Source organism: Zonotrichia albicollis, chromosome 10 (assembly GCF_047830755.1).
Source record: "Zonotrichia albicollis isolate bZonAlb1 chromosome 10, bZonAlb1.hap1, whole genome shotgun sequence".
In the NCBI taxonomy this organism is placed as follows: domain Eukaryota; kingdom Metazoa; phylum Chordata; class Aves; order Passeriformes; family Passerellidae; genus Zonotrichia; species Zonotrichia albicollis.
The window spans coordinates 21,670,217-21,686,997 of NC_133828.1; the positions used below are offsets into that span (position 1 = coordinate 21,670,217).

General features: G+C 38.4%; 1 protein-coding gene across 4 annotated transcripts in view; it reads right to left on the bottom strand.

The window, feature by feature from the left end:
- The window catches only part of PARD3B (par-3 family cell polarity regulator beta), a 394,022-nt gene that overhangs the window by 151,333 nt on the left and 225,908 nt on the right, over positions 1 to 16,781 (bottom strand). For 3 of the 4 annotated variants that reach the window (XM_074548314.1, XM_074548313.1, XM_074548316.1), the window contains one exon: positions 15,498 to 15,542. The exons of the other annotated variant lie outside the window; for it this stretch is intronic. In XM_074548314.1, the coding sequence (XP_074404415.1) occupies positions 15,498 to 15,542 (45 nt within the window). The remainder of the gene's footprint in view (positions 1 to 15,497; positions 15,543 to 16,781) is intronic. 4 annotated transcript variants of the gene reach the window in all.

Here is a 16,781-nt window from a genome sequence, read left to right on the forward strand (position 1 = left end):
AAGAAGTGCTGCTGCTGCTTCCTGTTTCCATAAATTCCTCACTGCCTCCATTATGAAAACACACAGAACCATTAGCCAAAATCCCACTGCACTTGGGGTAATACCAACTCAAAAGAGAATTAATATTTAGCATCTGATAATTTCTGATCAAGACTACCCATATTCCTGCAATACTGGCTCCCTTTTGATTGGCAAGACTATAGATCTCTGCACAGCATTTCACTATGTTCTCTTAAACTTTGTTTGCTATTTCTGTATTTCAGGTCAGTTCTAAGAGAATAGTCCCTTCTTGCATAGATGCTCTTCACAGAAGGGCTAATTTTTTTCAGCATAGATAATGAAAAATCCAACAACCCTCAAAGCTGTTCTAGCGCAGAAGTTCTCTGATTTGGAGTTGGTGTTTTGTGGCAGCTTTATTACAGTCTTATTGCTATGTCACTCTTCAGTGTCTGTACTCTTAACTAGAGAAGACTTAGATGACAATCCTGCATGCTAAAGCATATTGCAAACATGCTTTCTATTTCATTCAGTTTGATCTAAACCAGCTACCCTGAGTAAGAACTAATATTGATATTGCCTGGTACCACATGACTCTTAAATTTTAATCACTAGGTTCTTATTCTGATTAAGCAATTAAATTGCTTAACTGAAAACTACAGGGCAATTGATTTATATGAAGGTACTAAGAAATTCTGTTTGAAGTTTAAGAACAATTCCTTACTAAAGGTTACAAACGCATGAAAGCTCTAATTGCAAAAGTATATTTCAGTATTAGTCATTCCAGTATTGTTGGCCTTCTGATTGTTAATAGTTGCTATTTACTACAGGAGTTATTCCTGGCTTTCCTTTTCTAAAAATCACTACTGAAACAGGCACTCTCTTCTGCTAATGCAAATTACAGTGGAAGTGAAGACTCTTCATATGCTGAAAACATCACTCATCATTAAACTTGGAGAAGAATTATTGTTTCTGCTTCTTTAGCTATAAAAACTTCCTTAAAATGTCTAATTTTCCTTCTTCTAATTTGAATCATAAAGCATTTGCTGTAACAAGATCAAAGATAGAAAGAAAGAGGTGGAGCTTTTAATGCCCAGTTATATAAGGTTTAAAAGGAGTAATTGCTGCAGACGGTTGTTGTCACCAAGGTCTGAGGAAACTGAAATCAGCAGGGCTACCTGTGAGGTGAGAAACTGCTCAAACAAACAAGGGCAGAGTTTGCTCCACATTTTGATCATTTTACCACTTTTTTACTCTAGGTGAGAGGATTCCTGTCTAGAGTTGACATGAAGCACAACACACACAGAACAATGTCAAAACTTCCCCAAAACTCCCCTAACACACCTCCCAAACCACCATGAAAATGAGGTTGCGTTGACCTGTACAAGTAGTGCTAGGAAGTTTTCTCCTATGATGCTGGGGTTTTCTCATCAAACAGAAGTTAAATGAACACATTACCTGGCTTGAAGAAATCAAGTATATACCCACATCTGTCCCCACTGATCACATTCACTACTACATATACTTTCTCTGTTGCTTTGGCATCTCACAGGGTGAAGGAGCAGTAAAAAGACAGGTAAGCTGATCACTGACACATAGCACTGTGCTGACTGCTGAGTGCTCAGGTCAGAATTTTAACAGATTACTGGTGAGCTCTGCCAGGAGAGGAAGAAGGGTGAAAAAGCAAAACTAAGCAAGCAGAGAACTCTGAGGGATTTTATAAAATATTAAGTACTTGCTCTCAGAAAATGAATGTTTTAAGGTTTTCAGATTCAATCTTGTGCATCATAATTCATGACATCCCCCCCACTTTATTTATAATAGCTAAGATAATGAATCTTTTTATACTGTCACTCTGTACTGTTCCAAATCCAGAGGTTTGGTCCAGCACTAGCTACTTAAACTCGAAGTGATTCTTTATAGGCTATGTGGTTTATAGACTACAGCAGGATCTTTCAGCATAGTGTTTGTTATATTAATAAACATTTTTATTTGTTTACACATACAGTAATACTGTATCTACTACATACTAAATAAAATGCATAATTTATTTGCATTTTCCCATCTGATTTTCTGAAAAGGCTCATAAAATTTTAATGAAAGTAGTTAAAGCAACAGACTATGTATTAAAATCACATACAAAAAATGACCTTAAAAGAGTACTATTAAAATTGCAAAGTAAAGAGCTTAGGCTTGAAAAATGCTATACCAGAGGTGTCCAATTTCTCTCTCTCTGTGCACATTCTAATAGACTTTCATTTTACGTCCCAAATATATCATGACAATTTTATTTACAAAACTCCAGTTTTTCTCTTTCAGGAAAGGTCTAGTATTTTCTTCCACATGTAGAGCAATTCCCCTCCCCCATCTGTACTGAGCACAGACTTTGATATCTGACATCAGCAGTAAACAGCCTTCATGCCTCTTTATCAAAGCCTTGGTAGCAAGGGTTTTTCAATAAACACTAATGTGATGCCATTTTAAGACAAACATGCAAAACCTGTGTCGCAGCGACAAGGAACTGAAACAGAAGATGAAGATTCAGGTTCCCAAGCCTTCAAATTTATATTTTTCTAATGAACAGAGTTTTTGTATATATTTTTCTACATGTGGGGTGTTGGTGGGGTTTTTTTGGTTGTCACTTTTTTTGGGTTGTTTGGTTTTTGTGGGGTTTTGTAGCTTTGTTTGTACATAAACAGCAGTTTTCTGTCCTGCACAACTGGCTGCCACCTTTCTCTTCCCCACTGTCCTAGATCCACACAAGCTTGTCTCCCCCTCTCTCTCAGTAATGTCACCCTTTCCCACACTGCATCTTCTCACCTGCTGACATGTCCAATCTCCCTTTCTGCCCCATTCCCAGCACCCTTTTCTAGCTCCCCTCCACTTCCCCAGTAGCTTCCTATCTTCCCAGCCTCTAGCTAGATATTCTTACCTTTTCCTCTCCTAAACAAAAACAAATACCAGAGTTATTTTAGGAGACAGTAAAAGAACAATCTCTGTCAAAGAAAAAGCAAATAAAACCCACGCTTCAGTTGACACTTGAATGGAAAGTTTTACTTCAAACGGCTCCAGTTTCATAGAATCTGTAATGGGATGTGTCACGCATGGCACTTAACAGGTGATAACATAGCGACTACTGCACACTACACCCATACTCTCTACACAAAAAGAGAATAGAAAACCAAACCTGAGTAAAGGAGAGCAAAGGGCTTTCTTCTGAGACTTAATGAATTATCCATATTTCCTTACAGAATGGCAGAAAAAGAATGACTGCAATAAATTGTTTTCTCCTGTATGCTTTTTCTTTAATGTTTGCTCTTTCAGTCTAAACTCAAACTGAGAATTATTCTTTGCAGCTATTTTGTGATGGACATATTAGTCATAAGCAGTGAGTTATTCCATGCAACTGCTGGCAAAATTTAGTCCTTCATGTAAAGCTCATTTTTTTGGTACCTTTAAAATTAAACTACTGTGCTATTTTTTAAAAAGGAATTAAACTCCAGAAGCTTCGATCAAACAGTTTTATCATTTTGCTTTCAGAATTAGGCATCTGAGAAGATTACAAAGCAATAAAAAAGAGGCATCTGATTAACTACATTATATTGAATTTCTATTTTATAACATCTCTGTTTGTCAACAGCAGCATTACAGCTGGCAACCAAAAATACAACTCCTTTTTCAAACACAGGAATTTATGCCAACTGCAGATAGCAACAAAAATTGTAATTACACGAAAGACCTAAACAAATCAATGCCAGATTCTCTGGTCTGGTCCTTCGACATAGAAACACTTGAAAACTGCCACAGCAAGGTAATAGAGGTTTTTATTTGCAATCTTTGAATGTGCAATCACCTTTCAGTAATGGCTGCAGACCTCTAGCACCAAGCACTAGTTCTGTTCCTGTTTGCCAGGTCCTGACCCCAGCACTGAGAGGGCCACAGTCCGTATTTAAGCTGCCAGAGCAGCAGAGTCAGGATATTGCTGCTGTTATGGCTCTAAGGAAACCAGCATGTTGAAACTGAGTAAACTGCAGAACTAGAGTCTGACTCTCTCCATGGAATTCTCTGCTTTTCCCTGAGCCCACTGGTCTCACTGGATGAATGGTTCTTTCCTCCCTTCAGTCTGTGAACTGAGCAACTCTGGAAGAGAAGGTCTACTGAAAAATGCTCTGCAGCCGCAGTTCCTGGGACTATGCTCCCCCCATCCTTCAGAACCTGCAGGTGAACCTTGCAGGTCATAGATGTGCTCTCCTCACAGACAGATATTCAGTCCAAAAAAGTTGCTTTTAGATAAGAGAACCAAGTCAAAGATGGGGGAGGATTAAGGTTATTTTTCACAACTGAAGGTGAATAATCAAAAAGGGCAGTTATCAGATATAGATCAGCATCAGCATAGATGTCACACTACCTGGGGGAGGGAGGTATGGAGGGAAGGAACATTTAAATTTCTTTTAAAAATCCCAAGCAAACATAAGTAAGTCTGATCTCATGTTAACAGGGATCTTCTGTACATTCATAGAGTTAAGGTACCAATCATTCTGCTCATTACCTGTAGGCCAAATGAGAACCATGAGAAACTCCATCACCCATGCAAGACTAAATAAAAGCAAATGAAAACTTTCATCTCTTTAAACATCAGGCAGAAAAATGGGTAAATACAAGAGGAGATAGGTTTTGAAAGGGCAGCATGGTGCCATTGCCTGAGGCAAAGGGAAGGCACCTGTTGACAGTCAGTGGTATCTCAAGAAAGTGCCTTCTACTCTTCTCCAATATGCTTTCAATTTGTCACTGCTATGTACAGAAAAACTCTCCTGCTCTGCTCTTAGGCTTATCAGACACTTAATTAGGGATGATATGCTCAGTCCTTCTGGAGTGCTCTGTAGGTAAGTGCTAAGTAGCACTGCTGTATTGAAAGACCCACTAAAAATAATGCTATTTTATGAGCTATACAAATAGCAATGTAATTCTTTTCTTCAAAGTTAATTTCTGAACCATATTGCACTGCACATCTTTTATTACACAAAAATGTGTATTAATAAATAGCACCAGCAACCCATTTTATATAATAAAGGCTTATTTCAAATGTTACAGGAAGCAAACATTGTACAAGATACTATTCCAGAAGTGAGCTAGACTAGAAATATCAATTAACTTCAAAGTCCTTTTTATTGACATGGCAACATGATGGGATTTCAAAATAAAAAATGAAGGCAAAGAATCATTCAAAGTGGAGAATTTAACATGCTTCCCTCTCTATACTCAAGCCTTAGAAGACAATGCAACTGGCAAATACACAGTATAACAAAATTTTAAAAAACGTAAACAAGCAAACTAACCTCAAAACCAAAATCCCAAAAAACCCCACAACAGTAAATTTTATTTGGGACTACATAATTTTTAACTTTCAGTCAACTAATTTAGAAAAAGAAAAGTGTACCCTTCCTCTCTTCAGCCAGGAGCTCATTTAGTTCAGTGCTCTTCTTTCTATATCTCATACTTCATGCTCCAAAATATAAGTTAGAGGGCCAGATGTATTATCTGGGAAGTTTTCCAAATTCATTAACTCCTTGGCACCAGTGACTTCAGGATACCCACTGCCAGCACTGAATATCATGCCCAGCAAAAAAACAGCTCCTGGAGGGAAAGGATTAATAAAATGAGGCATTCAGCAGTGGCTGCTGGTCTCTTCGGTCGCAACAAGCAACTGAGAACCACAGTAGCTGCCAGCACTGATCACAGCCAGCTTTCAGCACCTAATACTCTCAAGGTCTTTCCTGAATACCTGCAGATCGTTCACCACAAAACTTGGAAAAAAGCACAGGTATTGCTCAAAGGAAGGTGAAATCAACAGTCAGAGAAACACTGACAGGAAGGCTGTTGACTCCAGTTCTAACTGCAGATGGTGGTAAATATTACGCAGGGGCGTAAGAATCACATCATCACTTTCTCCTCAATTACAGAAGACACAGACTGAGGGAATTTGTTTTGCTTTCTGAAAAGGATGCAGTCTGGCTGTCAACAGCTAAAGGACTGATGACTGAAGAGCCTTACAGAGCCCTAAAAAGGCAGGAGACACGATGGATTCACTTGTTGTTCTCAGCTTTCTTCTTAGGGCCACGGAAGGAGCTCCATGATAGAAACCAGCTTACTATCAGTCATGTAGGCACTTTCATGAGCCATCTGTTCAGGCACCATCACCAGAGAAACTCTCTACTTTAAAGATCAACATACAGCAAGAGGCCCCTTGGATTTTAAACATTAAACTTGCTTTGCTGGCTGCTGTGCCTTCCTTTGAATCTTCAGAGTTTTAATAAAAAGCACTGATTTATTTATATTCTTCAAATTTAAAATATACTGTTGCTTAACCTTTGCTTAGGCCTAATGCCTGTTTTCTTGGGGTTTTGCCATCTCCAGTCACTTAAAATTTAGTAGTAATTCTTTCTGCATGTGATATTCCAGGATCCCAAGATACCAAGATGTCGTGTCCTAATGACCACGTCTGGAGAACTGCAGTATCTATGACCCTGTGTGAAATTTTGCACTAACACAGTTACACTGCTTTTTCTTTCAGAAATAGCTTTATTTCTGCACTCCTCCTCTAGACACATCCACCATATTTACAAGCTTTCCTACGCTCATATGAGTCAGAAACAACCTGGAACACAAGGCAGCAGGAAGCTCCAACTCACAGCAGAAACTTTCAGCAAAGACAAGAAATGTGGCAGGCTCAGCACAGACAGTCACAGTGGAAAATGTTGCCAGGTCTCAGGAAGAGAATGCAAGCCCCAAACAGCCCACAGCTGGTAACTCCTGCCAGCACCGTGCCGTTTCCTAGAGAGGGAATTTCAGTGCACAACAGACAGAGCTCTGCAGGCACATTACTCCTTCAGCCCACTGCAGGCTGGCACACAATGGATATACCACAGACACATGACCACTTACTTCAAATACCAGCAGGCCTTATGTGGAGTGGATGCATTCATCACAACAATTAAAAGTCTACACTTTATTTCATTCTACACTGCTTACACTGTCTGGATATTTTAATGCTCTCTCGACCTGCTTTCACTGAATTCTGCACAGAGCAATATTCAGCAATACTGACCTAGGAGAGAAGTGGCAACTGTGGAATGTGAACATCAGAACCCACCTCCAAGGCTCAGTTAATACAACAATATGCCCAGAATCACTTCAGGAAATGAAAGAGGAGAAAAAAAAAAAGTAAAAAAGTAGAATTAGTATTAATGCATGGCTGGAAAAAATACCTGTATGTCTGATTTTTCTTCCTAATCATTTTTCCCACTTCTGTATCATAATGGAACTGTAACATGGAGGAAGTGCTGAGCTTGAAATTTCCCACGTCACACTAAAAAAAGCTCCTATCCTTTTCTCTGCTCCTAGAGGAAAGAATATCCCCAAAGGAAAAAAAGGCTGTTGGTTTGCAACCCTTGGATGCCAATGATTCATACTAAGTAGTACATAATTCCCATATTATTGAGATGTGATCGAAAGGAAGCAAATCTTTCACCACTATTGTTTATTTTAGAACACTGCAGTTTGGATATCTGCCAGATCAGGCCTTCTCCTCTAGGAAAAGGCTGTCCTTTCTGTTATGCTCTTGAAGTTTACTCACATTTAAAAATAAGGCATTCCTCACACACAAAATCCCTCTTCAGCATCTTGCTCTAATAAACTCATGTCACAGCTTTAGCAGGCAGTTCCCCAGCTATGCATTCACAGGAGTACTTTCTAAAGTTCTTACCCACAGGAACTTTTAAGTTTTATTTCATGCTTGTCAAATGGAAATATCTTACTTTGGTCCCCATTCAGGGCACAAGATTCATTCACAGAGAAGTCCAAGTTCTTAAAGACCTACTCGGTAGATGTACATGCACTTTTGCTCTTGAAGTGAGAATATGAAAAGGGCTTTGCTGTTGAAGCCAGGGGTTGGTTTTATAGTACAGAAAATTATCATTTTCTGGGTGAGACAGAATGAAATGAATGCTTCTGCATAACTTAGGCCTTTACAATGTCATTGGTTCTCTGGTTCAGCAGCTTTCTGTGATCAGCTGGACTGAAAGAAACCTCACCTAGGGTAGGGAACCTACACCCTGTGTTTCTTAACAAAAACTGTTTTTTTCTGTCCAAGCTGCCTGTTCACTCCATCTGGCCCTTACAAAAGCATCTCCCTGCTTGTCAGACCCAGCCGCTTTCAAGGACTGCTCGATCTTCTCTCACTCCTTAGGACAGGACCAGACCCAGAGCACAGCAGCCCAAACAAAACTAAGAGACAGACACAGTACATTTAGAGCAAGTAACATCACAAAGTCAAAAATACACAATAACAACTTTCACTGGCCATTGAGCAAACCTCTCAGAAACTCAGTTTAGTCCTCAGGACAATAAAAGAGACTCAAACTTGCTCCCCCACTTCCTTTCTTTCAGCACAAAGACATCTCTGAAGATCTGCAAATCTTCTTTCATCCGCACTTTCTCCCTCAGATGTGTCTGCCTACCCCCTCCACCCCAGTCAACTTCTTCAGTTTAGGCTGATCCCAGGATCAAAAAGTGTCAGCTACAAAATCATTCTTCTCTTCTCCTGAACTTCTTTTTGTCTTGCTCCCTTGACTAAAGCAGAAAAATACCATTCTTTTTTGTAGAATTTTTTTTCTGCTAGGTTAGCTTCCCACAACAGCTCATAATGGAATTATAGGAATAAAAATGGTGGCATAGAGAGAAAGGGGGCAGAAACACATGGCTTGGCCTTTATGAATACAAAGCTATTGTGGAATAACAGGAAAATATTCAGTCAAGATGTGATTTTGTAAAAACTCAATTAGACCCTTGAATTTGCATCTGCATTGCTGTTGGTGTAAATTCAGTTTTGCTCTAGATCCTAAATCCCACACAAGAACATGGAGGGAAAGCAGGTTTCTCCTGCAAGCTTGTTATTGTTCTCAGCAGATCAGATCTATTCACTTTAATAACTGTAATTCAAAGAAAGATCAACGGGCATTGATCTATCATATCTTAATACAAAGCATACTAAGAGTCACAGAACACAAAGCATTCATAAAATCAAAGTGAACAAGTGAATTTCGAAAAGATTCTTACATTCTAAGGATGAGACAGCAGGGATGCTCTTGTTCAGTTTGCAGAGGTTTACTGTCACTTTTTATTCCCTGGTCCTGCCACTGAGAAAGTGGCTTTATTCATGGCAAGTAAAACAGTACCAAAATATTTAAAAATTAATGCAAGTTTGGCATTTGAATTCAGTAAGGGTATCATTTGACATGGTAGATATGGTGATTTAGTAGACAGCTGCCTCACGGTTCTCATCCATCCACTTGCTGAATTTCCCTTCTTATGGCATGTAAGCTTGTCTCTCAAATGGGTGGTTCCAGAAGATAATCTCAGCACTATTCATTTCTGTCCTTCATGTTTGAATTTTTGGCTATCTAGTTCTCTCAACCATCTCACCAGCTAAGCTGTGAGACTGGAATAAAGAATGGAATAATGGAAACCACGCAGCTGCAGATAGGAGGCATGGTGCCCAAGACTGCTTTATTCAACAGCAGCAAGCTTTTAGATCAACATCATAACATCAAACATCACCCTCAAGTGAGGGATTTTTATCTACAGATGACTTTCTCAAGACCTAACAAAAAAGGGGTCACAACAAATCATCATCACACAGCTAATAAAGTCTTAAAAAAAAAAAAAAAAACACCAAAAAAAATGGAAAGAAATCTGTCAAAGAAATAGTTACAGCTGGTGAGTTACTGGGAGTATAAAACTATTCTTCTCAAGAGTAAAAATGAGTGGTTGTTTCCTTCCACAGAGGAGAACCATCTAACCATGTTATCTGAGAGCTGTTTATCAGCCACATAGACCTGGCAGGCATAGGGGACGGTAAAGACCCCTAGCCTGACATTCAGAAGGGATTTTGACTTACAGCCTGCTTTTCACTAAAATTCAATAATACAGTAAGTTCTGTTAATTTAGAATAATTGTTTGAATCACAGAACTCTAAGTGTCCAGCCTTCCTTTTCCTGAGTCAGTCACAAAGCAAACTTGTCATACACCAATACATACAGTTTTTGTGAAATTAGCAACGTTAATCCTCCCCATACCCTCCAAGCTCTAACCAATGACAATAGCTACAACAACATATAGCATAATATATAACACTATTATACATGTTAAAAAATAAAGTTCATTTTAAAAGGGTAGCAAAGCCATATTTGCACTGAGTACTAAGTAAGTTAATGTATCCTCCTAGGTTCACTAGACAAGTTGTGCTTGAAGAAAAGAAAAAACCAACAGCAGCAAGGGAATCAATGGAAGCTGAGTGTTTTAATTTTTGGAGTAGAAATTGTTTTAAACCCCAACAATATAATACACTCAATGTAATATCCTTGACTTTATTCTTTGCCAGACATAAAGGAGAAAACATTAATTCCACAAGTGACCTGCAGGAAAAGAGGAACCTTACTTTTTGCTTCTCAGCTGCATGAACTGATAGATATTCTCAGATGAGAATTAATGTGGAACTGTAAGTTCAAAGCAACACTTGGCTTGGAGAATCATAATCAAAGTTGATGATAATGTTGATAATAACATGAACAACAACACTATCACAAGAATATGATGATTCAGGAGAGATGCCCAACTGAATGTAACAGGGAAAGAGTGAAAAATCTTGCAAAAATATTCCCCACCATAAACCATCAAACATAACCCACAGCTTAATGATTCAAAGCTTACAGAGGCAGGAGGTGTGGGTAGTAGAGTCAACTGAAGCATTGTAGAGAGGTACTTGAGTTTGTTTTTGTGCCAGTCACGCCGAAATATCACCAAGCATCACATGGGCTGAATGATGGGAAAAAAACCCACATTGCACAGCTTCCAGTGACACCACAGTTTGCTTATATCCAGTATCCAAGCCAAGACACATAGGTCAGGCTACACTGCTATTGCTGAGGTATACTGCAGACTGCGAAATAGACAAGTCCTCTTCACGCTTGCAAGAATGATTGAAGCAGCCAAGTATTACATTTACATTACATTACAATTCTTATTCTCAGAGAAATAAAATAAACTAAAAACAACCTTTTCTCCTCTCAGAAATGCAAAGGGAAGGGTGAGATTCCATATGATACACACTTTCAGTTAGTAGCAAGGCTGTTTGGACAGGCACTTCACTGCATATGTCAGGCAGCTCAGCCATTTACATGAGTCTTTTCTACTGTGGACCAAGTTACTATATAAATCCTTATGAACTCAGTACTAAACCCAATGCTCCCCTTGAAAAGCAGAGCTTTAATGACATCTACAGCAGAAGGAAGGCTTATTTAATAAAATTATAAAGCCTGGCATCAGGAGAGGAGAACACCACTTCCCTATCCACTTCTCAGACATAATTGTGTTACCTGCAAATGAAACTTATTACAATGGCACCAGCCTCAAGCAAGCGCAGCAGCATGCACTAAGCTTTCTGTAGTCTTTCCTAAATCCACTATTATTCCCCACCAGATTCCTTGATTAAAAGGAAGCCTCTTGAGCTACAAAACTATGCATAAACCACTGGATTTTTCTGGTGTTCCAATAGCTCAACTTAGCTTTAACAAAACCTCAGTAAAATGTCCTTAATGCAGAGTTCACCCTGGCATTAAAGAATGCTGAGATACACCAAGACCTTTAGCCTAAATTATTCCAAACTATCTCCACTTTCCATGTGAATTGCAGTTTAACCACAACTCAGTCATCCACACATGAGGCAGTACAGCTGTGATGGCACTCGGGCCCCAGGACAGGCTGCCCTTGCAGGATTTAGCTGCACAGCTGCCTCTCCAGGCCTTCCTTCCCAGAACACCAACCCTACCCACAGCCATGTGGGAACTGCACTGGCAGCAAAATTAACAGTAAGGGGCAGAGCTTGACCAGAAGCATTCTTCCAACTATCCCAATGGGCCTTTTCCTACTCAAGTCTGAACCCCATCTCTTGCCTCATGTTGTGGTTTTACCACACAGTGTTAACTCAAATTCAGCTTGGTAGCAGAACTACCCCCTATCACTCAGCCTTGTTGGTACTAAGCCATAGCCCAGTCACATGTTCCTCACATAGCAGCCAGCAAGAATATAAGATCTTACTCATCTTGTTTCAAGACTGTCTTGAAACACAAGCCCAGCCAAAAGCATGGTCTAGTGACATTAAAATAAAAATAGGAAAGCTTTTTTGACCATTTTGCTAATTAATATGTCAGAGCTCATAAAGAAAGACTCATCAGCTTTTCTCCAGCACTGCATCATCTGAAAGAGCTGTGTCAGCAGAGACCTCAGCAGACAGTCAATACATGCTAAAGTGTTCTAAGCAGTAAATCAGAGCACAAAAAAGAATTTTAGAAAAAAAAAATTAAAATAGCTGCAAAAAAATCAGTATTCAATTTCATTACTTGATACAAATCAGGTTATATTTGATATGCAATTCTTGCCCTTCTTTATAAAGGATATTCTCTTAACTGTCCTAGAATTGCTTTTACAAAAAGCTAGGAGTTTTATGAAAAACTAAGCTAAAGCTGCTGATTTTTCATCTTTGTGAATTTTCAAGGATCTTCTCTGCTTATACAACAGAGGCACTACTTGTCTGCTTCTCATTCTCATCATTGGTATTGGCACACCATTGCTGAGCACACAGGAAGGCAGGAAGGGTGCAGAGGACAAATTCTTTCTTACACGATTCAGAGAAGTTGTCTTGCATACACACACTCACTCATACACACTGAAATCTGTTTGTTTTTTTTTCCAGAAAAGGATCAGGAGGCTCATGAATACAGCACTCCAGTACTTTTGCTGATGGCATTGCAGAAAATATTTTCAATAGTGTTCTTAGTATTTTCAATACTAAGAGCACCTGTGAGCACAGCAGGAGTCTTCCATCCAGTAGGATGAAATACAGGCCAGGTATGAGAACCAGAATTCACAGGTAGATTTCTGCAAGGGTCATATATGTATTTGGAACAAAGCTCCAGCCACCTTTCCACAGAACATGCTTACAAGCTCAGGATATGTGCTGACATACTTCTAAAACCCAGATCTAGAGAATTACTCTTTAAGTAAGGTGGGGGGGAAAGGAACTACTGCTTGTGGGTGCAATATACAAAACAACAAATGGGGCTAGAGCTACAGATCTTTCTAATGCCTCAGTCTTACAGAGAATTGTGATAACCCTTTTTGAAATTAATGCATGCCTCTAACTCCTGCTGCTGAGTAACACGTGATATGTGAGGGATAAAGTAGCTGTTCCAAAAGCTGAGACTAAATGCTTGAAGAGCCACTGCCCCAGAAGAAATAGAAAGGATATTTCCCTAGAGAGAATTACTCAGCTGTGTATTTTACAGAACAAGTCATGTTGAAGGAGAGATAGGATAATTACATTGATTGTTAGTAGGTGATAATTAATTCTGTAGAGAAGTACATGTAGTTTCCTGAAGTCTAGAATAGGATGGAAACTCTCCATTCTGTAATGAGAAAAATACTGTGGTTTGCTCATAGCACAAGAAGCTGCAATGTCTCCCCTTAACGTTCTTAAGGTACATGAATGAAGGCAGCACAATGAATGATGTGAAAACAGAAGTTTTGTGGTGGGACTAAACGCCAGACAATTGCACATATGACATATATTTCCAGAAAGCATAGAGTAAAAAGTGACCAGAGAAAAAGAACACCATGTTCTTGAACATACCTTTAAATAAAATATTTGAATGGAAAAATGTGGAAACCAAAATTGTAGCTTGATTTCCTTTATGAAGTGTTAGGAAGTGGAGCATAGAGAGCAGGAGAAATGTTTTTCAATGGTATTTGAACAGTATTTAAAGAGGATAGAACCAATAAAAATAATTTACACACCAACTGTCTCAGAAGTTAGTTAAATTATTTTATTCTTACAGGGGAAAAAAAAACCAACTTGAGGAATCTTTGTATCTATTCCTTGGGTGATTTGTTGGCCATTGATTTTAGTTTATGAAAAAAGATCTTAGGTATACGTAAGAGATCTGTGAGGAATAAGTAAAGCAAAAAGTCAAAGTTCAATAAACATAGGTCCATATGTTCACATAAAATTTGTAGGTGTCTTCAAACAGAAAACTTTTCAAAGTTAGTTTCCAAGAATCTGCAGAAGTGTGCAGAAGAAAGATCAAATGCTACTAAAAATTATAAAGCTTAATGTACCTAAAACAATTGACTGCCAAAGAGTTATAATCTTACCCCTCAATATTCTTTGATAGCAGTGAATTCCATTGATTTTTGGTAAACTGCATGATGTTGCAATGTTTGTAGTAATTTTTCTGAACAGGGAAAAGCCCAAGGGCAACACCCTCAGCTTCTTCAAGTTGACAAGATCATTTCTTTGAAGCTTTCACATTCCCAAAAGAGAAAGTTGAAAGAATTTTTTTCTTCCCAGGAGTGATAATATTACAAGACATATGAACTATTCCCTGATTCAGAAAGAGAATCCAAGAACTTCACAAGCTTAGGAAAGAAGCCAAAAAAATTTAAAAAGAATTTGTCTACTAAGTTCAGGAAAAGGTCTTCAGATAAGGAAAATCCACACCAGAGAAGAAGGACACCCAGCCATATAGAGAAAGAATACCATAAACAATCAGGAATCTCATAGCTGACCTCCTTTTAAATGAATTCAGCTTCTTAGACCTATCCATGGAGTGGGAAAGGGCAGTGTGCAATGTGCTATGAAGGGACAGTCTGAAACTTCAGGATTTTCTAACATCAGAAGGCACTGCTGAATAACTGAAGTTTTCTACTTAGTTTAAGGTTTCTCATGTCAGCTTACCCAAAGCTCATGAAAAATTACCATCTTACGTGACAATGCCTTGCAAGTTTTTCAATACAACAGCTGCAAGTTGTACAATGTCCTGGCATGGTTGGTAGAACTTATTTAGTAAGCAGATAGAGTAATTGCAGCACTGTGGATTAATGTTTTTTATTATTATTGCCTGAAAAGTTTAAGAAAAAACAAATTATTTCTCCAGCACAAGTACGACAAAAGAAAAAGCTGTAACATTTTTTTTTTTACTCTGTAAATTATTTTAGGTTTGTCTTCAGTATTTCTGGAAATGGAAGTGCAACTCTGAGCAATAAGAAAAAGCAAATAAATACTTGTATTTCTCAAAGTGTGTACAGTGTAAGTCTCTACACTCCACAAGAGCACACTTCTACTTATTTGCAAGTGCATTTTCTTCAATTTACAACACCTGGACTGAAAAATAAAGTTACAGCTCTTCCTGCGAATGACTTGCCTACGTACACTGCCTGGCTAAGAGCAACTCCTAATTCATCATCGTTCAACCTGGAGTCAGTGCTTACAAAGTAATGCCTAAATTTCAAGTGTCTTTGTCACCACAGTTTGTGGAAGCTGACTTCATTTACTGTCCATACTACTTTCAAATTGCTGACTTTTTGTCCAAAATAGGAGGACAGCTTACCCGATTTGTGTCCGGCCAACAAACCAACTTTGCTTTCATCTGCCACTGGAGAAATAAAAGAAAAGACACAAAGATCAGAAACTTATTTAAATTCACAAGCCTTTGAAATGCTGTCAAATTACTTCAGACACAGTATCCTGAATCTTTAAATTATAATAATCTGAAAAAAAGTCTTTCTTTACCTAATCCACATGGGGTGCTTCAAAGTCCAAATATCTGAATCAAAGCCCTCTGAAACCAATAAAAGGACTACCAGCAGTCCTTGTGGATTACAGATCAGGACCTCAGAACTTACACACTCAAAACTGAGTTGTCAGAAGAGCAATTGCACTTGTAAATAACTCATCTTGCCAGACAAATCACAGGGCATAGGAGAGTTGTAACATTTTCAGATCAAAGACCTCAATTGTAAAAAGAATCCAGATGTGGAAACCTTCCCATCTGCAAGAATGACTCACAGGACCTCTGCAGATAATAAGGTCTCCCAAACTCTGATCTTTTTAAAGGCTTACCATTTTTTTGTATGTTATATTTTATTTTGTCTATAAATTGTAACTTTGTAGTATTTCACAACATCTTCTAAAGAAAGATGCATGCAGTAGCAACAGTTTGCAGACAGTAGTGGAGGAGCAAATTCTGCATGTAACAGGAATTGGAAGTTCTGTTCAGTAACTTCAGTTTATTGTCATATATCTCAAGAAACGAATTAAAATACTGTCCTGGAGGGCTGAGGGGAAGAATCAATCGCTATTTCTTAAAATGAATTCTATGCAAAGAAACAGCAGTAAATGTAACGTTAGGGATGATAAAACAAGAACAGGAAATGAATGTTAGGGTTGAAAGCTTATCCTTCAACTCTGCCTACCCAAGCACTCCCTTATAACTCACCTTAAAACATAATCTCTTTATATGATAAAATAAATTGTCAAGTCATACCAAAAATTCCATAAATGCAAACTTGAACAAGCTCTGTACAGCAGTCACTATCAAAAGTTTACATAGAGCGTTATCTGCCATAATACCAGAACCTGCAATTTTCTACCCAATAGAGAGCAGTACAGTAGTTACTGACATTTAGGAACTGCTACTGGGAAAATAATGAGAGTAAATATTTTCTTATATTGCCTCTCCACATTTAGAGAAGTTTTTACCCTCAAAACTCAACATCAAATTCAGGACTGGGATTCACAACTGGAGTCATAAATCCACAAATGACCACTCTATCTCTTCTGTACTCCTGTGACCTAATTGCCACCTGATATCAGCAAATTGACATAGTGTATG